Source organism: Pteropus medius, unplaced genomic scaffold (assembly GCF_902729225.1).
Source record: "Pteropus medius unplaced genomic scaffold, Ma_sr-lr_union100, whole genome shotgun sequence".
Taxonomy (NCBI): Eukaryota; Metazoa; Chordata; class Mammalia; order Chiroptera; family Pteropodidae; genus Pteropus; species Pteropus medius.
Genome location: NW_024348533.1, coordinates 3,259,640 through 3,287,560, shown reverse-complemented (window position 1 = coordinate 3,287,560; position 27,921 = coordinate 3,259,640). Strand labels below are relative to the sequence as shown.

The 27,921-nt window shown below is 39.6% G+C and overlaps 2 protein-coding genes and 1 pseudogene across 12 annotated transcripts in view; all 3 read left to right on the top strand.

Moving 5' to 3' along the window:
• Positions 1-21,405, top strand: part of UIMC1 (ubiquitin interaction motif containing 1) — a 109,426-nt gene extending 88,021 nt beyond the window's left edge. For all 11 annotated transcript variants that reach the window (XM_039880037.1, XM_039880036.1, XM_039880043.1 and 8 more), the window contains 5 exons: positions 14,969-15,047; positions 17,516-17,687; positions 18,992-19,055; positions 20,110-20,152; positions 20,933-21,405. In XM_039880037.1, the coding sequence (XP_039735971.1) occupies positions 14,969-15,047; positions 17,516-17,687; positions 18,992-19,055; positions 20,110-20,152; positions 20,933-21,143 (569 nt within the window). In that variant the 3' untranslated portion in view covers positions 21,144-21,405. The remainder of the gene's footprint in view (positions 1-14,968; positions 15,048-17,515; positions 17,688-18,991; positions 19,056-20,109; positions 20,153-20,932) is intronic.
• Positions 20,686-20,801, top strand: LOC120616739 (uncharacterized; annotated as a pseudogene).
• Positions 21,406-21,660: 255 nt separating the features above from the next.
• HK3 (hexokinase 3) overlaps positions 21,661-27,921 on the top strand; it is a 29,497-nt gene continuing 23,236 nt past the window's right edge. Inside the window, exons 1-2 of the mRNA XM_039880027.1 lie at positions 21,661-27,526; positions 27,807-27,860. Coding sequence (XP_039735961.1) covers positions 27,302-27,526; positions 27,807-27,860 — 279 coding nt within the window. The 5' untranslated portion in view covers positions 21,661-27,301. The remainder of the gene's footprint in view (positions 27,527-27,806; positions 27,861-27,921) is intronic.

The window sequence follows — 27,921 nt, the reverse complement described above, 5'->3', positions numbered from 1 at the left end:
TTAAGCTAACAAAAATTTTTGTGGTATTAGTGAAGTATTGTGCTAGGTGCTGGGGGTTGAAGTGGTAAAATAGAAGGACTAACCATTCACAGATGGTGAGAAAAAGGACATACTTCAGTGTTCCCTAATATCAATGGGATTTTTAACCTTTTTTTTTCCTATTAAAATATGCATCTAAAATAGCAGTGACTATTCTTAGTCACTGCTAATAGAGATTGACTATCCTTGTAATGGATAAATTGTCTGAATTTCCAATTAGTTATTTCTTTAAATGGTATTACTAAAAGTGGAATTACTGGATTATATGTAAAAAGTTTTCAGATTGCTTTCTGGAAGGTTATACTCATTTAAATTCTCACTAGTAGCATATGAGAGTGTTTCTTTCATCATATCATTCCAAATACTGAGAAGTATTCTTTTAAAAAAAAGCATAACATATTTATGGGTATTCAGTGGCATTCATTGTACTTTATATTTCTTTGATTAGTAGTAAAGTTGAAAAAAAATTTTTAAGCCAGTTTGTATTTTTTCTTTGAAAACTTGTTCTTTGAGCTTTGCCTAAGTATCTTTTGGATTCTTAGTATTTTTCTTATCAATTTATATAAGTTCTTTATAAGTCATTTGCCTTCTGCTTCAAAGGTGCTTTTCAGATTTTTATCACCCACTCATTAGTTTTTACTAAGTTTCCAGATTTATGTAGCCTGGGACAGCAACCCCCTTGTGTGAATGCTGTCAAAGCTTTTATTTCTTGAAGCAGAAGCAGTGCTGATCCTGCAGAAAGATCTAATCGGTGTGAATAGACATGGTACTGATATGGGAAAAAGAGTATTGGAATCCATGCAGAATTAAGTGGGGAGTGGGCAGGAAGGAGAAAAAGGTAAAGAATTCATTACCATTGATGATGAAAGGAGGAAGCTAAGAGGTAAGAGGCCTGGCACAGGAGTCGTCTTAGTTGTCTTCTGAAAACTTGTTCAGCCTTTCTGTGGAACATTTCTTCATATTGCCTTCACTATGGCACATTAATAAAGTTGTGTATGATGTGGCCTGTGAAATGGAAGTCTGAATGCAGTCCACATCCTCAGTGACTTTGCTCTTCTTTATCTTATTATTCTTAACATTGACTCTGTCTTTGCTTACCTCTACTTACTGTGCTTTGCTGCTGAAGAGTGGGTCTCTAGATTTCTTTTAGCAGTTTTTCCCCCCCAAATGTGCTTATTCCTTTCTTGAAAAATAAAAGAGCTCTTATTAACACCCGAGTTAATACTCAAAGCATTATATGGTAAAGGAATATTAACAGCTAAAAACCACTTTAGAGAAGTTCTCTCACTTCATGATCTAGTCATACTTTTAAATTTAGGCTTTTAGAACATTTTAAAAAGAAGAAAGGTCAAGGAATTAATATTAGATCAGCCATCTCCATTAGAACTATCTTAGAGCTGCAGTCAGGACTATAATTACCTTAGAGAGTAAGTGTTGTTATTATCTCCAATTTACCTGTGAGAAAACTAGTATCAAAAAGGTAGGTTTAGTACTTGTCCAGCATCAGACAGTTAATTAATAAGCAGCAGAATTGGAGCCATGCCTGACTCCAGTGTTAGCTAGCCACCTTCTTTATTCTTGTGTTCTGCCTTACCATGTGTAGAGATGGGGACATCCGCAGTCAGGGGATAGTTTGAGGAGACCATGGAAGCCTCAGTCAGTTTTAGGAAGGCAGAGTACTAGAATCCTTCACCCTTGAATGCAAGTATGAAATCTCATCTCATCAGAATTGACCTTCTCAGCTTTTCATAGAAGAAACAGTTTGATGGATTTACACTATGTCCTAGTGAAGAGTCAGTGTGACATAAGTCACCTCTGTAAAAGCTTGTGTGCAAAATCAAAGGATCAGTTGAACTATCAGAATTACTTATATGGTGGCTGTGGAGATTGACTATTCATTCACAGACTGACTTGCTACTAAGGATTTTTATAAGGTTCTAATATAAAGAAACACTTGATAGCAAGATATTATTTTTCCATTAAGTAAAAGGGTTTAATTTGCCAGGTCTTTATAAGTCATACTTAATTTTAACCAACAATAGCTACCATTTATGAGCACCTGCTATATACTAGAAAATTGGATTGACTTTTTATTATTGAGACAGGAGTTTTTCATATGTCCTGAATATACCATTCATTTGTCAAATATGTGTTGTACAGATATTTTCCTGTAATCTGTGACTTGCCTATTCATTGTCTTAATGGTGTCTTGATGAGCAGAAGTTTTAAGATGAAATCTAATTTATCGATTTTTTTCTTTTATGGTTTTTATTTTCTTTTTAGGTTTATGATACATCAAGTTAATTTTTGTATATGACATGCGGTCAGGGTTGAGGTTTATTTCTTCCATATGGATATCTAGTTATTCCAGCATCATTTGTTGAAAAAAAGACTTCTCTTTCATTGGATTTCTTGCCTGCCTTTGTAGAAATTCAGATGACTATATAAGTGAGGACTTGTGTCCTGGTTCTCTGTTACAGTTCATTGATCTATTTGTTTTTACTTATGCCTATACCACAAATATCTTGACTACAGTAGCTTCATAGTAAGTCTTGAAGTCAAATACCTTTATTCTTTTTAAGATTGCTATGGATCTTCTAGCCATATGCATTTTTGTATATATTTTAGAGCCAGCTTGTAAGTATGTTGTTTAGTTTCCAACTTTATCTCTGGTAATATCTTTCTTTTGATGTGTATTTCATCTGCTAGAACAGCTGGATGTGGTTCTAGCAATTTCAGCTTTTTATGTATATTGTTTGCCTGGATATCTTTTTCCATTCATTTACTTTTAATATATTTGTATTTTTATTTTTAAAGTGCGTCTCATAAATAAAGTATGTCTCATGACCACTGGCTCATGCTTTTTACCTATTCTGACAATCTCTAATTTTTTTTTAATTCTCTCCCCCCTGCCCCCGCACTTCCACCCCTGACCTATGGATGTTGCCGTCTCCCCTTAAGAACTAGATCTCTAAAGGTGGGGCATCTCCTCCCATGCACTTGCAGCGCACACCCTAGGCCTGGCACACCCCGAGGGGCCTGGCGCACCCAGGGTATGGGCCGTAGCTCCTCTGGGGCTCAAACGCAAGACCTTCTGCATGTAAAGCAGACATGCTAACCACTACTCTATGGAACCACCCCTGACAATCTCTAATTTTTAATTGGAAATTTAGTTAATTAACATTTAATTATTGATGTGGTTGGATATAGGTCTGCCATTTTATTGTTTTTTGTTTGTCCATTTTGTTTCTTCCTGTTTTTTTGTTCATATCTTCTTTTGATTATTCGAATATGTTATAGAATTGCTTTTTTTTTTGGCCATACCTCTGCATTTTTAGTGGCTACTCTAGGGAAGGTAAACTTTTCACAGTCTACGTAGAGCAACTACCACTTTATGAACACTGTAGAAATCTTGTAACTGTACAGGTCCATTTACTACCCTCCCCTTTCTTTTATGCATAGTTGTCATATGTACATCTGCATATATTATAAACCCCATAAAACAGTTTATAGTTTTGCTTTAAACAGCCTTGTGTATTTTAAAGAATTAAAATGAAAATAGTCTTTTACATTTACCAGGTATTTACCATTTCTGATACTTTTCAGTTCTTTCTGATGATCTGAGTGCATGCATGTCATGTCATTCCCCTTCAGCCTGAGGAATTGCTGTTAGCATTTTTTATAGTGTGGGTTACTAGCAACAAACTTCCTTAGTATTCTCATTATCTGAAAATGTCTTGATTTCACCATCATTCTTGAAAGATATTTTCACTGAATATAGAATTTTCAGTTGACAGAGTTTTGTTTGTTTTCCTTCCTTCCTTCCTTCCTTCCTTCCTTCCTTTTCCTTTCCTTTCCTCCCTCCTCCTCCCTCCCTCCCTCCCAGCATTTTAATGATTTTGTTCCAGTATCTTCTGGTCTCTATAGTATCTGATAAGAAATCTGCAGTCATTCAAATTGTTGTTCCCCTATAAATTGAAAACAGGTCACATTTTCCTCAGTCACTTTGTATTGTGGATATTTTAGAGTCTTTTATTCCTCAGAAAAGTATTATTTTTGTTTGTTTGTTTTATAAGACAATTAACTGTTGTTTGGGAAGGCGATTTAAATCTCAATTTGATTCTTTTATCCTTAACAGGAATCTATCTAGTATATGTGTAGTTCTAGAGACAGCTAGAGACCTGGGCAGAGTTTACTCACAGAATGTGGAGCTTCTAGTCTCTGGTTTTTCCTCCTAGAATGGTTTTTACTTTGGATTTGTCTGATGTTTTCTTATGATGAGATGCAGGACAAACATTTTAGGCAGGATTATAACAAAGGGAATGTCGCATTCTTCTAAACATGTCATGTCTCAGTCAGTTGTGGCTGCTCTAACAAAGTACCATAGAATGAGTGGCTTAAAAACAACAAATTTATTTCTCACAGCTTTAAAGACTGAGATCAGGGTGCCAGCATGGTTGGGTTCTGGTGCTGGCCTTCTTTTGAGTTGCAGATTGCTGTCTTCTTGCTGTGTCCTCGGGTGGTGGAAGAAGAGAACTCTGATCTCTTCAGCCTCTTACAGTGGCACTAATTCCATTTTATGAAGGTTCTACACTCGTGCCCTAATCACTACCCAGAGGCCTTACATTCTAATACCATCATATTAGGGGTTAGAATTTCAACGTAGGAATTTTGGGGGAGCATAAACATTCAGTCCATAACATCACATCAAGGAGCAAGTGATACCAGTTTGTACTATTGGGGTTGTTAAATTTAATCCTGTCTGTTAAGGTAGTGTCTACTAGATTTTTTTTCTGATGAATAGTGTGATTTGTGGGGTAATACTTCGAGACTGTATGAATATCCTGTTTCCAAGTAGGCATTCACCATGGGTTTACCATCCATTGGTGATTCTTGCTTAAATTTATTAACTGTAATAGTAAATGGTAATTTTTGTATTCCTATCATTTTTATACATTAATTAGCTAACATTCTTCTGTAGAGAGGAACTTCCTCTCCCCATATTAATGTATTTTTTTAATGTGATATGGATACCTGGACTCATTTTTTAAATTTAATGTATTGTAATTCATTCTTTCCAGCAATCATTTTGATGTTCACATTGTTCGAAATTTGAAAGTTCCTTCAAGTTGTCATCTTTAACTTTTTGGCATATGCCCATCAGTTCTTTCAGCACTTCCTTTTTATTACAAGAGGTTGTCGGGTTACCTTGACTTATCCTGTTTCATCCCTGGAATTTGCTATTTATTCAGTCATTAGGCTTCTGTTTTACCTTCTAACAATTTTTTAAAAGTAGTACCTCTTTATAATAGAAGATTTTTAGGGAAATTTCACTCAGAAAAAATGCATCCATGATCCAGCTCAATTCAAGCCATTGTGTTAACAGTTTGATATGTATCCTTTTCCTTATCTGTTTGTTTTTACATAGGTAGCTTTAACAGCAGGTTTTATTTTGAACCTATTTTTAAATTTTTATTGTTTAACAGTATAATGAATCCCTACAAACCCATTTTGCAGCTTTAGCAATTGTCAACATAATGGCCAATCTTTTTTCATGTATAACTTGTCAGTCATCCACCCCACCACTAGATTTTCTTGAAGCAGTTTTCAAGCCTAGCATTTCATCTATAAATATTGTAATATGTATCTCTAAAAAATAAGGACTATTTAAAAAAAATACAGCCACAGTACCATTATCACACCAGTCAGCATCTCCCTTTCCCCAATTATCTCATAATTTTTTTTAATGGTTTGTTCAAATTAGAGTCCAAACAAGGTTCACACAATACATTTAGTTGATGTCTCTCTTAAGTCTTTTTAAATCTGTGCTATCCTCTCAGATTTTTTTTCTCTCCTTTATGGTTTATTTATTAAAGAGCTCGGCTTTTTGTCTTTTAGAATTTCTCTCCTGGATTTTGCTGATTATATCCCTTTTCTATCTTTAAAATGTTTTTCTGTTCTAGACTATAATTTCTAGTAACTTCTAGTTAGATTTGAGGCTTGATCAGATTCAGTTTATTTAATTTTTTTGTAAAGAATACTTTATAAGATGATTTTATATATCTCATGTTACATCATATTGGGAGGCACATATGTGTCTGGTTATCTTTTGTGATGATAAGATTAATCAGTGAGATCAGCCTAATCTATCCATTAGAAAGCCCAGCTTTCAACTAATGGTCACTGATGATGATCATTGCCTACCACTGTTCATTGAGGGTGTCTGTCAATATTTAAACCATTTTTAAAATGATTAAAGTGGTATATGCTCATTGAAAAAAATTGGCACCATAGAAGAAAAATCATCCAAAAATAATCAGCCCAAACTCAACCCCTCCTTCCACTTGAATTACAATTGATATTTTGGTATACTTTCTTTCAGTCTTTATTTTGAATTCTTGAATATTATTTTATCCATATTTGAACATTGGGTGGATTAAATGTTTTAGCGTTATAAATAATGCTTTGATAAAATATCCTTGTCTTATGATCTCATCTAAATTCAGATGATTTCCTCAGATTCCCAAAATAAAATTCATGGGTCAGAAGATATGAATTATTTAAAAATTCTAGATATATATTGTCAAATTCTTAAATAAAAATTCCAGCTGTGAAAGAAAAAGATTGAGCAGTAAACATTATACACAAGTACTAGTAAGAACTAGACAACTTTTTCTGAGACCTCTAAATTATTCAATACCTCATAGACTGAGAAATTTTGTTCATAAAAATATAATGGTTCTAGACCCTTTATTTTAAACCTTTTATTTTTATATCCTAAATAGGAATTGTGTGGTTTAAGGATTTTTCTCAATATTGATTCTTCCCTTTAGCTTTGAGGTTGGGGAGCACTGCTAAGAATATTTTTTATATGAGTACTTTTGTTGTTGTATGCAAAAGTGTTGCGCAAGCCATGCTAAACACTTCAGATGCAGGGACTAACTACAGCATCACTGAAGGTTAAGGTTAAGAGCTCAACATTCAGCTGTACTTCTTGAGAAAAAAGCTTATCTTTAAACTTGAAAGAGAGATAAGCAATGGTCAGATCAAGTGGGGCTTTTGCACTTTATTCTAAATATGATGAAAAGCCATAGAAGTGTTGAGAACAAGGGAGGGATGTAATCTAACTCTGGCTACTGTGTGGAAAACAGACTAAAGAAGAACAGGAACAAAATATAGAAATGAATAGACTAAGCAGAAGGCTGTCACAGTATTCCAGGCAAGGTCTAATACTTACTTGGGTCATAGTGATAGCTTTGAGGTGAAGAAGTTGTCAAATTTGGGATGCATTTTGAAGGTCAAACCTACATGATTTGTTGGAATATGAGAAAGAGAAAACTCAAGAGCATCATCAAGGTTTTGCCCCAAGCAACTGGGTTAATGACGACTCCAGTTTTTGAGATTGGGAGATACAAGAGATCCAGAATGGGGCGGGGAGAGGAGGGGAGTCTTGAAAAAGAACAAAGGCCGAGGGTTCATACTTTCCTGTTTTACAACTTACTAATCAAGTTAGTATGGTACTTACATAAGGATAGGTACATAGCTCAGTGGAATAAAATTGAGAGTCCAGAACTAAAACCATAAATTTATGGGAAATCAGTTTTTGACACAGGTATCAGACAGTTCAGTGGATGAAAAACAGTCTTTTCAACAAATGTTGCTGGGAGAACTGAATATCCACATGCAAAAGCAATTGGACCCCTACCTCACACCATATACAAAAAAATGGATCAAAGATCTAAATGTAAGTGATAACACTATAAAACTCTTAGGGGTAAATCTTTATGACCTTAGATTTGGCAGTGGATTCTTAGATTCTTAGGTTTTTAGACACCAGAAGCACCTGCAACACGAAAAATTGTAGATAAATTGGACTCTCATCAAGTTTTAAAACTGTTGTGCACTAAAGAACACTACCAAGAAAGTGAAAAGAAAACCTCCAGAATGGGAGAAAATATTTGTAAATCATATATTAGTACAGGTCTAGATTCCAGAATACATAAAGAACTCTTGCTACTCAACAAAAAGATAAACAACCTAATTAAAACAAAGGACTTGAATAGACATTTCTCCAAAGATGATATATAAATGACCAACAGCATACGAAAAGATGATCAACATCATTAGTCATTAAGGAAATGCAAGTCAAAAGCACAATGAGATAACACCTCTTACCCTCTAGAATGACTATTAAAAACAAACAAATTTGAAAATAACAAGTGTTGGCAAGAATGTGGAGATACTGAACTGCAGTGCATTGTTGGTGGGAATGTGAAATGATGCAATCGTAGTAGGGAAAAGAATGAAGTACTTATACATGCTATATCATGGGTGAACCTTAAAAGCATATGTTAAGTGAAGGAAGCCAGCCACAAAAGCCCACATGTTGTATGATTCCATTTATAAGACATACCCAGATTAGGCAAATCCATGGATACAGAAAGCAAATTAGTAGTTACCTAGGGCTGGGAATTTTGGGAAAAATGGAGAATGACTGCTAATAAGAACATTTTTGGTTAATGAAAATGTTCTAAAATTATGGTGATGGTTGTACAACTCTGTGGATATACTAAAAACCATTTAATTATACTTTAAACTAGTGGATTCTATAATATGTCAGTTGTATCTCAGTAAAGTACTTATATTGAAACAAAAAATAAAATAGAATCAGGACGGATATTGGAGGTGTGAGGATAGCGGAGAAGATAGGAAATAGTCTCTGGGGAAGCACGAGAATAAACTGACTGTGGAAGCATTAGAAATGTTAGGCAGTACTGAGGAGTCACTTGAGGTTTGTGGTCTTAAATACAATGTGAGGCCAGTCGGCACTGTTGTGCTGCTTAGATACAAATATAATAGGTGGAGGGTTGGCTTTAATCAGATTTGGTTTTGTCAGGGATTCCAAGGGAAATTAGAAATAAGTTGAGGGAATATTCAAGGGAATTGTCAATGTGATAACCATGAGATCTATGTTAGGTAAGAAGTTAAGTGAGGACTTGACAGGGTAATGGATCGTGAAAAGGTGATAGTCTGGAATTAGACGTCCTAGAGAGGCTGAAGGATTATACGAGTTAGGGTACTAGGAGGAGTTGGAAAAGATAGGTGGTGGTGGTGATCAGAGAATGGAACATCTGAAATCGAAAGCTTACGAGTGGCACAATTATTATTAACAGGCTCAACCAGGGTTCCTCATTGGAACCACGGAACACAGAAAATGAAATATCATACTGTTACCTTACTTCTCCCAAGAATGGTACAAAACTGGTACCAACCATTGTAGTAGATGCAGAAGATAGAGGTTAATTTATCACATACACTGGATGCCTCAAGGCATGAGGCTTACTTCTCTCTCAGAACCCCACTTGAGAAAGGCTTAGATGGTATGATCCATGGGAGTAGATAACTAAGAGGTTGAGGAACGGAATGGCCAGAGTATTGGATGGGTCGTACCTTAGGTTGAACCTACAAAAACTGCAGTCTAATACAGTATGTATTGAAATTGTCAAGAATGATGGCAGGAGTGGTGAAGAGAAAGACAGTAAGTGATATATTAACATTTTCAGTGAATGTCTTGGAAGTGTAGGTGGCTGGTGGGGGATAGGTGACCAGGAGGATAGGAGATGACTACTTCAGGGTTGGGTAGCACAATGGTTTGTGCTTCAAACTGGGTTTTGCAGTAGTCTGGTAGCAATAACAAGTAAGGATGTTTACACCACCTCCAGGTCAATAGAGCTCTGAAGTAAAGGAAGAAGCAAGCCAGTACTTGAAAAAGTACAAGGAAAAGCAGTATCCTCAGAGGACAGCCATTGTTCAGTAAGATCAAGAAGATGAAGGGAACTTTCAGAGGAGGTTGAGAACATCAGGGATTCTGTTGATTACTTACATGAATTTCAGATTGAGACTAGGAGTAGGCGATTGATTCAGACTAGAGAAGTCCCCCCAGATGGCAGATCAGAGCCATGTGAGGATGAGAATCTAGGTGATGAGAGATGCCGGGGAAGCTTGGATTTTTTGTGATATTCGAGGTAAACAGACTTAAGGCAGGGTAGTATTAGCCCTGGTTACCTCTTAAAGAAGCACTGCTAGCCAATGGAACATTCTGCCTGTAATGACAGAAATACTCTGTGGGGTCAAGTATGGAAGCCAGTAGTCACATGTAGCTGTTGAAGACTTGAAATGTGGCACATGGGACTGAAAAGCTGAATTTTAAATTATATTTAATTCTAATTAAGATTTAAGTTTAAATAGCCACATCTCGGAGAATGGTAGATAATTAGTTCTAATGATAGCCTTTTCATTGCGACTGTCTCTTAGGGGAGGCCAGCAGCATTGAGGCAGACAACATGCAGTTGGAGCTTGCCTTCCCTTCTTCCTCTTCCATCCCACTGAGGAAGTGCTTGGCTGGAGAAGGGGCCCTTTTACCAGGAACATATGCAACTCTGTGGCCTCTCGTTATTTTCTGCTGAGGTGGTTTTGAGGTCGAGGAAGACAAATTGAGGTGACTGACCTCTGTCATTCTGCCAAATCTCTCTTTGTATATGTAATTTCCACTTTCCTCAAGGAGCCATTGTTTTTATGGTTAGGCTATATGTTTTTATTTTTGACTGCTTGTCTTTGGATTTTGGAAACAAATGTGCTGGTATTTACATAGTATTGATAATTGTTCTATAATACTTTGGTTATTTGATTGTCCATTCTATTTGTACAAATTAGTATGGGTACCACTTAAGACTAAGATCTAACTCAAATTATATACACGCTGCTCTAAGGATGAACTTAAATCTTTGAATAAGGCTAAGAACTAAATTTGGAAGAAGAATAATGGCAGTCATATGATAATAACATATTTACTGAGTGCTTGCTGTGGGCTGGACACTCTTACAACTTACTTTGGATTATCTGATATGATCCTTACCAAAACCCATGAGGGTAGAAGCTATATCATCTTATTTTGTAGGTAAGTCATCCAATACTCAGAGAGGTTAAGTTACTTGCCTATGGCAACATAACTAGTAGAGTCCCAATTTGGACACTATTATTTCCAACTCTGAAGTTCATGTTTTTTATGCTGCTGGATGTTACTGTTTTCTTATATTTTGACAGTACCAAGCCAAGTCCCAAGGACAGCTCCTTAGGGTGTTTTCCATCCAGTGGTATATAGGGCTAAGTTTAATGGTTGCAGGTTTATAGGCGGCTCTCTCAGCTCTCAGTGATATCCCTTCTCTCTTCCATTTTGCTTACCTTGTCCTGGTAGATGTTTTCCTGGTAGTTGTCCTCAGACTCTGTTGTTCCCTTTTGAAATCTATGGCTATTGTCACTGGCAGCAAGGATTTTAGATTTCAGTTTCATACTGAATTCTCTGCCTGCAGCTAGTTGAAATGACTGTCTTAGCTCTCCTGAACTGGAGTTGGAGAATCCTGTAGGGCAACTGACAGTTTTCTGCTCTCTTGTAGGGGCAAGTAGGTTTGAAGGAGAAACTTGCCTCCAAGGCCTGATCCAGTATGCCCTGATCCTAACATTTAATAATAGAATTAGCATATAGTTCCCAGCCATCTGCCAAGCCTCTCCCTCAGATTCTTTCCCACTTGCCCACTCACTTACCACATACCATTTTTTCTCTTCCCATCTTTTACACTCTTATTTCCCAGGAGAGGGATCCTGCTCTTGTCGAATAACATATGCTTCTTTAAAGTCAGACTTGTGTTGCATTCCTGGTACCATGGCTTTTTGGTTGTTGTTTTTAGCTTTATGATCTTGATCAGGTTATTTAATATTTCATCATCTATAAAATTTAGGTAATGCTATATGCCTTGCAGGGTTTTGTTGTAAGGTTTAGAGATTATGTTTATAAAGTACTGGGTACAGAGTAGGTCCTCATAAACAAAGACTTAGTTTTTTCCCTTGAATCCATTGCTATGATTTAAGTTGGAAAATATTTAATAGCATCTGATATGTGCTAAGTTTTGCTGAGGATGCTGAAGAGATCAAAACAAAACCCAGAATCTCTTAATTCAGAAAGTTGCATGGTGTAGAAAGGAGACTGACATACAGATAAGTAACAGAAATGTGCTAAGTGCAATGGAGGTATATATAAAGTGCTTAAAGCAATTAATACTGTTTCCAGCCCTGTCTGTGGAGTGGTTTTCTTTTGGAAAAATACTTGGTAGTCAAGATGGGGGATAAATGGAAAGAGAGAAAAAACAACCCTTAAAGGTTTCTATAATCTGTGAGGTGCCAACCTTTTAAGAATTGATTTCGGCAAGGCACTTGATAAAATCTTTCACGAAGTCCTTGTACATAAGATGGAGAAATGTGTGCTGGCTGATAGAATAGGAGGTGGATTTGAAGGTGGTTATACAACTATGTCCAGGATGTTTTTCTCCTGCAGTACTTTATTTTTACTTCTGAAATCTCTGGGCTGGAAGGAACCTTAGAAATAGATCATCTACTCTCTCTATAATCTGGTTTCTTTTTTTCCCTTTTAATTTTTAATTCAGCAGTACAGAAAAGTATATAGTGAAAAATATACCTCCCTCCTTTTCCAGTCCTCAAGTGTCTCTGCCATCCATCCTCCCCAGAGACAAACACTATTAATAGTTGCTTGTATGTATGGTCTTGTTTTATTATGCAAATCTCTTTACATTTGGTGTTATAGTTATTTGAATGTATGTGCTGTCTCCTTTAGTAAATTATAAGCTCCTTAGGAACAAAAACCCTGCCTCATAATTTTCTATATCTTCCCAGATTACTTGCACATCGAATATTCTCTATAAAAATTTGCTTGATTAACTATTTAAAGGAAATCTGGACCAGGGGTGAGAAGAAAGGCCTCTTGGGGAGCATGCTATAGTTTTCTGTCCTTGACCATATCCTTTACAACTTTTTCCCCAGTGACTTGGATGAAGGTGTAGAAGGCATGCTTGTCATCTATTCAGATGACACAAAGCTGGAAAAGGGAGCTAATAACATCAGATGACAGGATCTCAAGACTGCAGATTATCTTAAGAAATTGGAATGTTCACCTGAAAAGAACAGGGACAAATATAAAGTCCTGTGTTTAAAGGGGAGCCGGGGGGAAATATCCAACAAGGTAGTTACCCAAGTATAGAAATAAGAGACCTGTCTCAATAACATTTATTTGAAGCTGATTTGGGAGGGTAAGGGAAGGACCTTGATTACCTTTAAGCTCAACTTAAGCCAACAGTATACCAGGATTGTCAGTAAAGCAAACACAGCCTTGGCTGAATTAGTAGAATATAAATCCAAGTATGGGGTAGTTTGTGGTTCTTACGTTCTCTTTATGGATCAGATTGCTTGTTGAGTATTGGGTCCACTTTGGGGTGCCACACATAATAAAGACTGAGAAGAAATTGGGGTGTATGTAGAGGAGGTTAACTAGGAAGGTAAAGCATAGGTATAGGAATTAGATCTAAATTGTATCCTTGGTTCTACTACTTAGCAGTTGTGACAGCTTGTCAAAGTCAATTCCTCAGAGTTTGTTTATATACCTTTAAAATAGGGCAGAATATTAATAACAATCTGAAGATTGTCATAAGGATTAGAGCTAACCTAGACAAAAGGTTCTAGGCCAAGTCTTATTAGAGATTGGTTTAATGACTAGATACAGTCCCTATTTTGAAGGGGCAGATAACTAAGTAAATCCATGATTGTAATGCAGCTTGTTAAGTGTCCAAAGAGCTGACTTATGGAAAAGACGGTAAACATATTCATACAGCCCCTAGTAAATGCAGATTGAGTCAGATTGTTGTATAGCAATAGAATGGTTTTCCCTAGGAAGTGAATTCCCCTCAGTGAAAGGATATAGTCAGGTTGAAACTGTATGATGACTTGTCAGGGATACTTATAGAGGGCACTTTTTATGAGTAAGAGGTTGGACTAGAAGGGTAGGCAAACTATGGCAAGCTGGGAGCCACGTCTAGCCAGAAATCTATTTTTGTAAAGTTTTACTGGAACACACCATACCCAGTTATTTATGTGTTATATGGCTGCCTTCCTGCTGCAATGCAGAGTTGAGTAATTGTGACAAAGACCATATGGCCTGCCAAGCCTGAAATATTTAATCTCTGGCCCTTTACAGAAAAAGTTTGCTGACCCCTGGACTGGATAAATGCTTCCTAACCTAAATTACATTGTGAACTAATAACTTTCCTAAATTCTATGTCAGGAGAATTTCAGGTGTCAGGAGGGAAGAAGGCAAGATTTGAAGTAAGATGGCCACAGTTTTTTTTGTTACTGCAAGGAATGAAGACTGGAAAACAGTTGATTAAATAACCTCCAAGATCCTTTAAGAGACTATGATTTTATAAACAGATGCCTTTTGGTGTAAGATTATGTGTTTGTATGCCACCAGGGCTAAAGGAGTCTATACGCAGCTAGAATTGGGAGGTGGTCCTGGTGTAGTGGAAAAGACTGGTTGTGTTAACTGTTCTGAGCTCCACTTTCTTCACTTGTAACTGGAACTTTCCAGAGTTTTTTAAAGACTAGAGCTAATGTGGGCACTCAGTTGTAGCTACTATTACTATATTTCATAGAGCATCTCATTGGAGTGTGTGTTATACCAGTCTGAATTTTGGTTGGGAAGTATAAATCCTTCCCTTGAATGCTGCCGGTTGGGGTAGTACACAAAACACTGTCTTGGTTTGGACTGTCTTTAGATCTTTTGGCAAATAGGGGATAAATAGATCTCATAAGCAGGTACAGGAATATCTTGTGGCTGGCAGTTTCAGTCCATACGTTACAGGCATTGTTCTCTATACCAGAAAGGCCGACATTTCCCAGACAGTGCACGTCTCTCAGTGGAAAAAGGTTTTAAACTTTGCTTCTTCCTTATATACTTTGTCTTTTATATTCAGAGTCTACTGCCAACTAACAGTTTTTCTTCTTCTTTTTTTTTTATTGTTGTTGAAAGTGTTGACTCGGAGACAAAAAGAGGCCAAGAGCAAGAGCGACTGTGGGATAGCTGTCCAGACTTCCCTAGACATTGACAAGTAAGTAGGCGTGCTGTGTTCATGGAGCTCCTCTTGTTTAACATACCATTGCCTGGGCCAGATTAAGAAACCAGTTCCTTTCTTACCTTTCTTGGGTTTCTTTGGCTTGCCAATCACTTCGTTGCTTGGATGCCTGAATTTCTTTTTCTTATTCCCAGTTTATGTCAGTGTAAGTGGCCTCTGTATATCCCTTTGCATTACACTAAAAAAACCCTGCTACCCACTCCACTCCATATTGCTCTTAGCTTTGGAATCAGAGTGTAAGTGAAAACAGTAAAGCTGAATTTCAGCATATCAGTTTTATAAATCAGTTTAGGTTATGGTGATTTAGCAGAACTCAGGAAAGCAAGAAAATATGTCATACTTACCACAAAGTTAAGGATGTTGAGTTATGTTACTAGTGTATGCAACTTTAATTTTAACACTATCTGCCAAAATAAACTTTATGTCCTATAACTTAAAATGTGTGTGTATATATGTAATAGTTTATTATGTACAGTTAATTCCACTATTTTAGCTGCAGTAAAATCTATTTTGAAATTAAAAAATGTTCTTTGAATTTGCATATTGGTGTTGGGTGCTTTTGGGAAGCATTGAGCTATTTTGCACTGTAATGGTACAGAAGTTGAGTTGCAAAAAGGTTGAGTAACATATAGACTTCCTTGGGTTATAGGTTGCAGCTTGACTAAGAAAGCACATTCTAGGGTGGCTGATGGGGGTCAGGTTTAAGTGCTCTCTCCCGAAAGTAAAGACTTTACTAACAATGCATTAGAGCAGTTAGTCATTAGGCAGAAACGTTTGTCTTTGAAACACAGATCTTAGACCCTAAATTTTAGAGTTGCCTTCCCTAACCCAGTTGAGCAGAGCTGATCCCTTGCTCCTTCTGGAATCCTACTGTCAGGTGGACATCCCTCTAGGACTGTATTCATCCCAGTGTATTGCAATAATAATTTTTTGTTTCTTTTTGACATTTCTGTTTTCCTGGCTAGACTGTTAGTTATTTGAGGTGGATACCTGCCTTCATGCTTTATTCCTGGGCATCTAATAAAATGTGTCTGAGACAGTAATAACAATGATAGCTATTTATTAAGCACCTAATACTGTGTGCCAGCCACTGTGCCAGGTGCTTTATTTACTGTGTAACTCTTACAGTAGCTAACACAGAAACTAAAGAGAAATTATAAGCAACCTGTTAAGGTTATGTAGCCAGAACTAGCAGAGCCTGCCTACCTGATTTGTGTCCCTTTTGCAGGGCTGCTGTCTTTCACATAATAGGGGATTAATAGATGCTTTTTACACTAATTGATAAACCTTAAAAGTTACACTGGTCAAGCTTTTCTTATAAAGCAGAGTTTTGCTTGCATTTCTCCCAGATGGTTAAGTACTTGAGAGACTTATTTCTTCTATTTTAAAGACTTCCAGAGAAATTATTTTTTAGAGCTAATCCAAATCTCCTTTGCTGTAGTAGTTGCATATAAATGGCCAGAAGGAGAAGTCTAAGATAGCAGACTTTGGAAAGTTTTCTTTAGCTTCATAAAACTAAGACACTTAGTGAATTAGATAGACCTGGCTTCTGACAATCATTAGTTACAGGACTTTGAGGAGAATAGTACCTTTCTAATAGGGCTGAAGAATTAATTGAGAAAATGTGTTTAGGAGCATTTGGGATGCTTCCTGGTAATTGTTGTCAGTTTTGACTCACATAAACTCATAAAATATTCTCTAAAAAAAAAGAGAGAAATTGTGCTTTAAGGGCTTTCTACTAGTTTTCACCACAGAGGAAATACTTAATTAATGTTGATTTTCTTCCTTTGTGCCCAACAATTCCGTTTTTACCGATGCACAATAAACCTTACCTCAAGGACACAATTTCCTCTCTTTCCACAAACTCAACTGTTATAAAAAGATAAAAATAACTGTGCATATGAAATTATGCAGAAGCCTCTGGTGGAACCACATAGTTTTGGTAACTTCCTAGTCGATGTTGCAGGTTGTAGAATTAAGGAAGTCGGCATATGGACAGACTTGATTTACTAATCAGACAAGTTCATCCACCCTAGCAAAATTGTCATCTTAATTTAATGTTCTTGGTGCTCCCTTTTCTGTCTAAACTTTAACTTCCCTTTGAAAAAACTATTACACTTAATTTCAGATGAGTTCGACAGAATATTTTATGTCTGAAGAGCAATCAGCATTGTTTGAGATAGTTAGAAGAGTTGATTTCATTACCACCCCACTGCTGCAGCAGCGGGATACAGAGAAACAGCCAGGGAAAACCACTAATCACTCAGTCTTTTTGATTGGCATCGGGTTAGTTTTATTGACGGTCCCACTGAGTGAGTGAATCTGCATTGGTTGACGGGTCTCCTCTGTAGAATAACTTTGAGATGTAAAAACACAATTTGAGACATATCCAGGAGCCCAGCTGCAATAAAGCTGCTTTTTCTGTCTTTCTTCTCATTGGCTAGGAATGAGAAGTGTTATCTCTGTAAATCCCTGGTCCCGTTCAAAGAGTACCAGTGTCATGTAGAGTCCTGTCTCCAGTTTGCAAGAAGTGACCAAGGAGACAGGCCTGAAGAGCATGGGAGAGTCTGCTCAGATGTGGAGGGGAAGCGGCAGCAGCGGCCGAAGAACACAAAAGTATGTGTGGAGTGTCTTAAGAAAGGCCAGCTAACCCTCAGTTATGTTCTGGGCTTTTTTACCCCCTCCACCCACTCCCTCTTTCTCTCCCTTCCTCCTTCCTTCTGTTTGTCTTAAAACATGATTTGCACTTCTAAAAATTATTTTTTTAATTAAAAAATAATATATGCTCATTGTAGAAAATATGGGAAGTTAAAAAAAGTATGAAGAACCAGGGGAAATTATCAACCATAATTTAGCTACTCAAAGATAATGTTTAGTATTTTGGCCTGTTTTCTTTCTGGTCTTTATTTCTATGTATTTTTAATGTAGTTGACAACACACAGTTAACGTTGTTGCATAAACACCTTCCTTGGTTTATTTTTAAACTATTTTTAAAAATTACTCTTAATGTTTATATCACATAGTCACTTAACCATTCTCATATTATTGGACATTCAGGTTCTTTCCAGTTCTTCTGTATTATAAGACTGTGTTTAAAACATTAATCAGTCTTTGTACCACTGATTATTTCTTTAGAATAGATTTCCTGAAGTGGAACTCTTAGGGCAATGGATATAAACATTTAAAAATCTCTCGAAACATACTGCCAAATCGCTTTTTAGAAAGGATATCCAGTCATACCCTCACTGCCAGTATTCGAGATCAACTCTGTTGAATGCTATATTTGCCTGGCCTTAGTAAGCTGTGGGGTCTGGCCCCTGGTCACTGGGAAGACGGATGTGCTTTTAGGATTTTGTGATTAGAGATTAGGAAGAGCAAGTCTTGGCTTAGAGATCAAAGATAAAACAATAGCACCATATTCTATGCTTAGTCACATAGCAATCACTATATGCTAAGGTAGAGAAACCATTATCGCATGACAGAAGAAAGGGACCCCTGAATGGAGTGATTCTGATATGGTGATTTGGAGTTGGGTCTTACAGGTATATGCTTATTCCATAGAACCAGTTTATTCTTCTGGCATCATTGCCCCTAGAAGCTACCTCCAAACTATTATTTCCTATTTTAGATCTCTGCAAATCTATTATTGGTCAAAGGTTACTGTTCTTTAATATGATCTAAGTGGAATAATTTGCCTTCACTCTGATATTTATTCTTAGATAGTATTTTTTATCCTAAAGATGTATTTTCTTCATCATATGGCCTTTTTACTTGTGTACCCTCATTTATTAGAAAGCAAAAGACTTTCCTAGAGGTGTCTCCACACCTTTTTCTCCCAAAGACAGATGTGATTTGAGCTTAAGAAGTTGTGTTTTAGATTCTCTGCCATGAGTTAACCCTTTCATCTGTTTCTGTCATAGGAAAAAGGCCGCAATGAAGGCCGACTCCTCAGTCTTTTGGAACAGTCTGAGCACAAGACTACAGGTGAGAACCCCCGGACCAGTTTTCTGGGTTTCTGCCTAAGGCTTTCCATTGAAAAGAACCATTGCCAGCTCCCTATTTGTTGGAGTTATGTGGGTGCACATTTGACCTAAGCAGCCAGCTTTGGAGACTCAGTCTAGTTGATCTCTCCCTAAAGAAAATGGGAGATACTCTGTTTTATTCATCATGCATTTCTTTTCAGTCTTTATAAAGCTTGAACTTTCAGGACTGCATGTTGAACTGGGAAAAAACATTTCCAAATCATAGGGGAAAGACATAAGCCTCAACTACCTTCCGAAGGAACAGGCATGGAAAATCAAGCATACAAATAATACTGCCTTCTCCTAATGTTCTGTGCATCATTCATATGTTATCTTTATCTTAATGTCTTAACCTGTGCTCCTGAGGGATTGTAGGAATAACTCTGTCTCTTTGTGCCTAGTATTTAAGGAGCAGTAGAGTAGATTTTGGTACTACTGTGCAATGCTCATAACCAAAGCAGTTGGTTATGAGCATTGCATAGAGCTAGCGATACCAACATCATAGATCATAAGGTTTATATCTGGTAAACCTCCAAATATGTTCTCTGCTGTAAGTAGGCTCTCGATAAATGTTAGCTGCTATTATTACTGTGAGTGTTACTAGTTGCTATTGTTAAAATTCTCTAGATGCAGTTAGAAGAGGAGCTTTTGCTTAAGACTTTTTAATGACTGTAAATAGGCAGTCTCTCTGAGCCCCTTGTCCTGCTGCCTCTAGTTCAGTGGGTTGCGAATCTTCGTGGGTGGCAGATTTCCCTTGGCAACTTCCTCAAGTCCAGATTCAAAGTAGGTTTATTCAGAGGTGCTTCTTTCAAAAGCGTTCACCTTGGTACTTCTGCAGCTGAGCCTGTTGGATCCTATATGCTCACATTCCATTGGTCTTGGGGTTGGAGAAATGAGCTATCTGGATAAGCCTGATGAAAAGCAGTGCCCAAGAACACAAGAAGAACATGATTAGTGAGAAGTGGTATGAATACAGCACTACTAATGACATTATTACTTTTTTTATCCTATCACAGATGCAGAGATAAAGACCAAGTCTTCAGAAACAGTGGCCTTCGGGTAAGTTGGGGTGTTCATTGAAGTGTGACTCTCAGCAGTTCTAGAAAAGTACGGGCCTGGTGCTGTGTTCTGTGTATAGTGTGATATTCAAACTGTTGAAGGTAGAAATCACTGTGGAACTGTGTGACTTCTCTCGGTATAACTCTTTGATCCCCACATGTCTGGGCTAAGAATTGGGTGGCTAGCTCAATTCACTCATGGTGTTAAAATAAGCAGAGCAAAAGCTATGTTACTCCTTCTTGCCTCTCTGTCCCCACCCAGCCCTGGTCTTCTGACTTGAATTTCAAGCAGCTTAGGAATTTGGGTCTGAATCCTCATTCTATTACTGCCCAGCTATGTGGTTTTAGGTATATGATTTACCCAATGTCCTCATCTGTGAAAGGGGAATGATGGTACTTATCTGGTTGGATGATTACAGAGATTATGCAAATTAATAATATATGTAGGACGTGGTTCCATAGTGTAGCAGTTAGCACATCTGCTTTACATGCAGAAGGTCCCGGGTTTGCACCCCATTGGAGCCACGGTCCATGGTCTTTGGCCATGCCACCCTGCACAAGCCCGATGTCTGATCTCAGAAGCTAAGCAGGGTCGGGCCTGGTTAGTACTTGGATGGGAGACCACCTGGGAAGACCAGGTGCTGTAGGCATAAATAATAATAAATAAAAAGTAAATAAAATAAATAATATATGTAAAAGCCCCTGGTACCATGCGTGACATGTATTTAGTGCTTATTAGTAAGTGTATATTGAATCCTGAATTTTCCCCCCTTCTCTCTAGGGTACCTTCACCAGGGAAGGAAGAGGCAGGCTGCAGCAGAGAGATGCAGAGTTCCCTCACACATCTCAAATTAAATGAGTCTCCCATCAAGTCTTTTGTTTCCATTTCAGAAGCTACAGATTGCTTAGTGGACTTTAAAAAGCAATTTACTGTCCGGCCAGGAAGCCGGACACGGACCAAAGCAGGCAGAGGAAGAAGGAGAAAATCCTGAATTTCTAGGGTCTGAAAGTTGACAAAACTATTAGCAATAGGGGTGGGCCATGTTCGTTAAGGCTTAGTGGCCCCCAGTTCATTGTTGAGCAAGTTTTGGCCCTGCAGTTTCTACCACCAGCACCTATTCAGCATTGTGGTTTTTATGTTTTCTATGATCTACACAAACAACTGTGTATAGTATTCGGTTTTATAACAGCTTGTTTGAATTCATTTACAGTTAAAAGAAAACTTAAATATATTTATGTTTGTATGAAATCTTATTTCATTAAGGTGGAGTTCTTTTTTTCTTCTGTTACAGGGTATTTGGTAGTCATATTTTAATTGTGGAGCTAGTTTTCAGATTCATAAATTACATGTTCTTGAATGAATTTCGTTACTGGTCTTTGATATACTGCCGATATTCACTGACTGTATTGCACAGCCCTAAACACTGTGTGGCTACTCCCTTTACCTTTTCTGACATCATTTTGGAAGGTGCCAGGGCTACTTCTTATTCTGCTATTCCTGCCATTCAGTGACTCGTTATTTCATTTTGCTGCCTCACCCAGTTAAGAATTCTCAGCCAGAGCATAGGACTTTTGACGAATATGTCCTGCCATTCTTCCCAAGAATTTGTAAGTGAACACTCTGTTATTAGTTCCTGTGCAATTATTTTTTCTTCCTAGATAAACCAGCAGGGATGCTAGGCATATTCATCTGTTACAATTGAAATTGGTTGTCTTGTTGCCAGAGGTCATAGCAGCAACAGGAAATAGGTTCTGTTTCATCACATTAGTAGAAGAGTGTACATTCTCGATCGCATTGCCTGGTAGTTGCTGGTATATGCACAACAAAATTGATGTCTGTCCTCAGTGCATGGGCAATCGTGAGAGAACATCGAATGGCAGAAGGCAACTAACTACATGAGGGAGGTGATCACACACACAAGCGTGTTAAGAAAGCTAGCTTTGGCCCAAACTCATTTAAAGATGTAATGAAAGACTGTGGGAGGTGGTTGCTGACCAGGAAAGGGTCCTGGGACAAGATAAATAGGGACACTGCTCAGACTCTCCTAACTTCTGATTTATAAGTTCAGAGTTGCCTTTTCCTTACTTTAAAATGAAAATGAGGTGTGTGTTAGACCAGGGAGTTCAGAGATAGTTCAGATGGAAGGCACATCACAGGCTTCTAAGGCACTTTTTCCTGCATAGGTGCCTTGCACACAAGATCTTTGAGTTAGGAAGAGGCAGGGTGGCAGGCTCACTATCTATCTATTCCTTCCATGTCTTGATGTTGGATGGCACTGACATTGTGGCCAGTATCACATTCAGCAGTCCCCAGCCTTTTTGACACTAGGGACAGGTGCTCCAATGAGAATCTAATGCCTAACAATCTGAGATGGAGCTGAGGCAGTGATGCTAGTGCTGGGGAGTGGCTGCAAATACAGATGAAGCTTCAGTTGCTTGGCCGCTGCTCACCTGCTGTGTACCCCTGTTCCTGACAGGCCATGGACTGGTATTGGTCCACAGTCTGGAGGTTGGGGACTCCTGAATAAGTCATACCTGTTATTTTCTGAGCAACTGCTGTGGTTCAGGCCATATATATGCCATCCTTTAATCTTCACAGCAACCTTAGGAAGTAGGTATTATCCTCCCCAATTTTTTAAATGAGGAAACAAAGACTGAAAGGAGCAAATAAAACTACTTTGTGTCCATGGCAATGACACCACAGTGCCCCTCCTCTTAAGTCCTAAAGAAAATGCTATATTTTGACTCTAGTATTATTTTCCTGTTTTCCTTTTAATGAAAATCGGTTTATCAGTTATGTTCCATCAACTTAATTCTCACCAGTCTTCTCATTAAATGGCAATTTGTTGGAGGTATCTGTAAACCAGGATAGTATGTTAACCTCTCTGCCTGCAGATAAGAAAAGGGAAAGGGCTGATTCTGCAAAGTGAATTATTTAGCTTAACCCTTGTTCCGTTTGTCTTGAGAATACTTGCCAGCAGCGCTTGCAGCTGACGCGTTTATCCCGAGGTGACTCGCAGATTACAGTCCTAACCTTACCCCAAAGCTTGCCACAAAATATCTCGCTTTTATTATTATTTTCACATCACTCTAGTATATCAATAGTCTTTGGGAAAAAAAGACATCATTCTATTTATAGCTTTCTGGTTTTAGTAGTTTGATTACTGAAAATGTCAAATCCTAGAAAATATAGCATTCCTATGTGATGTTAAATGAATTCTGGCAGTGAGCTGCACTTTTTTTTTCTAAACGGAAAAAGGGTTAAAATTAGCAGTCTCCCTAGAGCAGGGGTCCCCAGTCCCCAGGCTGTGGACGGGTACCAGTCTGTGGCCTGTTAGGAACGAGGCTGCATAGCAGGAGATGGGTGATAGGCGAGCAGGCAAAGCTTCATCTGTATTTGCAGCCACTACCCAACACTAGCGTCACCACCTCAGCTTCACCTCAGATTATCAGGTATTAAGATTCTCTTAGGGGCACCTCTCAGGAGGTCCCTGATGCCAAAAATGTTGCAGACTGCTGCTAGAATATGGGTCAATGACAAATTGTTGGAAGAGAGTGTACATCAGCAGGACCAGGAACAACAGACTTATTTGTTAGCTAATGGAGAGTGAGGGGGAGACAACCACCTCTCCAGTGCCCTCTCCCGCCTTCCCCACACTGTCTTTGGTAAAGGCTGCTTGTTAGTTTTACCTACTCCCCTCCCCCGCCAGTGGTCCTTTGGGCGGGGCACTGCTTAGACAGTGAAGAGACAAAAGTCAGTGGAAAGTATCACATCAACTTGAGTCCGAACCCCTGCTTATGATACAAGCTAACCTCTCTGAGACCTAGTTTCCTTTCCGGTAAAATAGGAAAACTCATGCAAGGTTCTCAGGATTAAGATGATGAATATAAAGGCATAGTATCTGTGACATAGAAGACGAATAAGTAGCAGCAGTTGTTACTAACATGATGTTAGTTTGTATGTCATAAGTAGTGTTAATAGTGAGAAGTGGAAAAGCCAGAGACAGTTGTGGTTCAGATGCAGGAAGAAACAGTTCTTCGAGGAGTGAGCCTCTCCATCAATTACCAGCTTTCCCCAGTAAGCTCAGACCCTGGGGTTCTATTCCTTTTCCCAAAAGATAGGAAGCAGCTGTTCTGGTGTTGCTGACTCAGGGAGGGCTGGGAAGCTCTATGAACTTCACAGGCAATTGCTATAAATTGGGAAAGAGAAAGGGACTTATCTGTGTTGGGCATTGTGGTCATTAACTTCCTTTCATCCTTCAGTAGCCCTCCAGCAGAGCCCATGCCTTGCCCATTGCCCCTGGGCGCTCACCTTTCTAATATATACCCCACAGAGTCCTACTGTAAGAACCTGTGATTTTGCCTTAGCACTTCTTTAGCCTTGTGTGGCACAGGCTGGGAGTGTCAGGGAATTAGGGCCCCTGAAGCAGCCCTCAGCCAGCAAAAGATGAAAGTTGGAGGATAAATACCGCAGCTTCGTCACCTCCCTGGTGGGTACATTCTTTTTGTCTCCCAGAGTTCCCTTTTGGGGTTTAGCTTCCAGCAGCAACTTCACTGTACACTCTGCTGGTTTCCTACCCTTCCTACCTCACCCCCAACTCCCATATCAGTGCTTCCTGGATCAGAGCTAGGACTAAGGTGGGGGACCCCCATTCTTGGGTTCATGTGAGGGCAGGGTTGGCACTTGCATGAACCTGAGGGTCTCTTTACATTTTGTAGCAGGGCACCTCACATGCCTCACCCTAATCCCAGCCCTGGCCTAGATCACTTCCCAATTAAACTGTTTGGACTCAAATTCAATCTGTTTTGGGGGGAACCCAACTTAAGGCCTTTCCTATGGAGAAATGAGTCTCCATTTGTTATACATGGAAAACAGACTCTGAGAAGTGAAGAAATTTGCCTAAGATCCTATACTTTGTAAAAGGGAAGGGATTTGAACCCAGGTCTGACAGCTAATGTTCTCTACTGCACTATACTACCTCCCACCTCTTCCTCGAGTCACAACCTCAATGGAAATTTTAAGTTTGGTTGGGCCCTTTCTCACTTGTGAGGCAGGGCAACTTTGACCCTAAGTATGGGAATTGGGGTGAGGGGAAGGCAGGTAGTAGTAAGTGGATGATAGTACCAGCAGGAAGATGTGAGCATGTATAAACCCGGAATGGAAAGGCTGCTGAAGCCATATGCACCAGGAAGGCAGGAAGAGTTTGCTATTTCTTCCCAGTTTCAAAAGCCCTGGACTATGGAGGTTGTGGGCTCTTCAATTTAACAAAAATTAACCAGTAACCTATTTCATATCAGGTCTAGAACTGGGCCCAGGGCCTCCAAAAATGAGTAAGAAGCCTGCTCTAGGAGCTCACAGTACAGTGGGAGAAGGCAAACACCAAACGGATGATTATTTTAATAGACAATGCAATGATGGAAGAAAGTCCAAGACACTTTGGAGTCCATAGGCCACCCTGAGCTGGGGTCAGGGCCAGGAGGAGCTTATCAGGGAAGGCTCCCAAGCATCGATGAAGACCGAGGCGTGGTTTAAAGGCAGAAGTGCTGGAGAGGTCAAAGGGATAGTCATCCCAGACAGATCATGAACAAGGACCTAGCAGTAAAGCAGCTCGCTGGGTATAGGAGCCCTGCAAGGCACTTCTGAGTGAGAGGGCATGGGATGGATGGGAAGTTGAGGGACACTTACAGAGGGCCAGGTATCTTCTGCTGTGAGAAGCAGGCCTGGGAGCTTCTCAGCACAGGAAGGCCTGGGTGCAGCCCAGCCCTGGTACTCCAGCTGTGGCCCACCTTTCCTCCCACTGACCGCCTCTCTCCATTCTTTAGTTTTTTCTGGACACCTGGAGATCAGCACTGAGGGGCTATGAGGGATCCTTGTCAAGATTTGTCTTTCTACTTGTTGGTCAGTGGCCAGCTGGTGTCTGAAGAGCACTGCTGGCCTCTGCTGCAGCCAGGCCTCTCACAACTGCTCACAGACTTCAAGTCCAGGCTGCCTCTTCCCTCCAAAGGCCCTGCACAGCCTTCTCTGATACTCTGCCCAGGGTGCTGGGAAAATGGATGCAAGATTCCAGACACAGATGAGGGGCCCTGGTATTGCTTTGAGGCGTGCCCTCACTCTGACTCACGGGACCACAGATCTTGGCTGTCAGCACGGATCCCAGCTGGACCTTTCACATTCAGTTTCATATCCTCCTCTGCCAACTGAACAAAGTTGAGAGAGATGAACTCGAGGTTAAGCAGGATGCTATGCTGTGGGTGATGGTCCTGCTGCCCTTCCCACTTCTACCCCATCTTGTTGCTTCCAGTGCCTGCTTGGTACCCAGCGAACTGTGCAGCAGGACTGATGTCTGGCGTGTTTCCAGGCACAGTCACACCAAAACTGATACAAGAGCTCCCGTCCCTGGTCTCTATCCTGCTGTCGTGTGGAGGTCATGTACTATCTGCGGATAATGATGACTGCTGATGAGGCAGCCTGAAGTTTTAAAGTATCTGTCCATCAGTTTCCCTGAAATGAAAATTGGTGCAGTATGTCTAATCTCCTACTGTGGTGGGCATCTTGGTCCATATTTTGCTATAACAAAAGGATTTGACAGCCAGGTGGCTTATATGTAATAGGAATTTATTTCTCATGGTTCTGGATCCTGGAAGGCTGAGATCAAGGTGACAGCATGGTTGGGTGAGGGCCCTCTTCTGGTTGCAGACTTCTAATTGTGTCCTCACATGGCGGAAGTGGGGAAGGAACCTTCTGGAGCCTCTCATGAGGAGACAAACCCATTCATGAGGTCTCTGACCTCATGACCTTGTCACCTCCCAAAGGCCTGTCTCCTAATACCATCACCTTGGGCATTAGGTTTTCAACATGAATTTTGTGGGGACACACATTCAGACCACAGCAGTGAACACAGTGATGAGGCAAGGTTCGAGAAGACTAGTTCAAGGGAAACCAACTTTGTGGCCTATAGGTCCACTGTAGCCTGAGATCCCTTGTCTTCCGGTAGGGAAGACCCATGTTGTGTACCTACTCTCCCCACTTGGCCTACAGACCGAAGGTGAGACTCCATAGCCTGGCTGCTGCCTCTCTCACCATACACCCCACCTATCCTCTTTAGGCCCTGGTTGCTGCACCCCATTCCATGAAGGTGCCTCATGCTCCATGGTGTTGTATGTGTTCCTCTCTGCCGAGGACCGCCTCTGCCAGTGTACTGCCATTCTTCCTTGGAGGTTCTGCTTCCTCAATTTGCCCCGGCCACTCCTGGGCAGAGTTTCTCTCTTCCTCTTGTGTGCCCCTGTTGCCTCTTACTCATTGATATTTCCACATTTTGCAGAATCGTCCATTGGACTGCATATTTCCCAGGCAGGCCACTTGATCTTTCCAGGGGTGAGCCAGCACCTCAAAACTCAGATTCAGTGTTTGTAAAATGGACAGAGCTCCTAGCATTGCAGGGGGTGCATCTCAGGGCCCTTGACCCAGTTCAGGGCTTTAACTTCCTGTGGTCATCTTGCTTAAGTTTGTATCATGGCACTGCCTACCCTGGGCTCTGCTTAGGGCAGGCTCAGAAGGAAGTGCACCTTTCTTAATTAGCTGGCTTCTAGTAAGAGGGTGGGGCTTGGGGACATTATAACTTAGGTCACTTGTGATTTTCACTTTTGGATGCAAGCCACGAGAAAAGGGCTCAGGCCTGAGGAGAGTGAACAACTGCTGCTTCTCACGGGTAAGAGCCTCCCCCTCTGTTTAGTTCTTGTGTGCCTCAACCTTCACCCTCATCTCTCCTG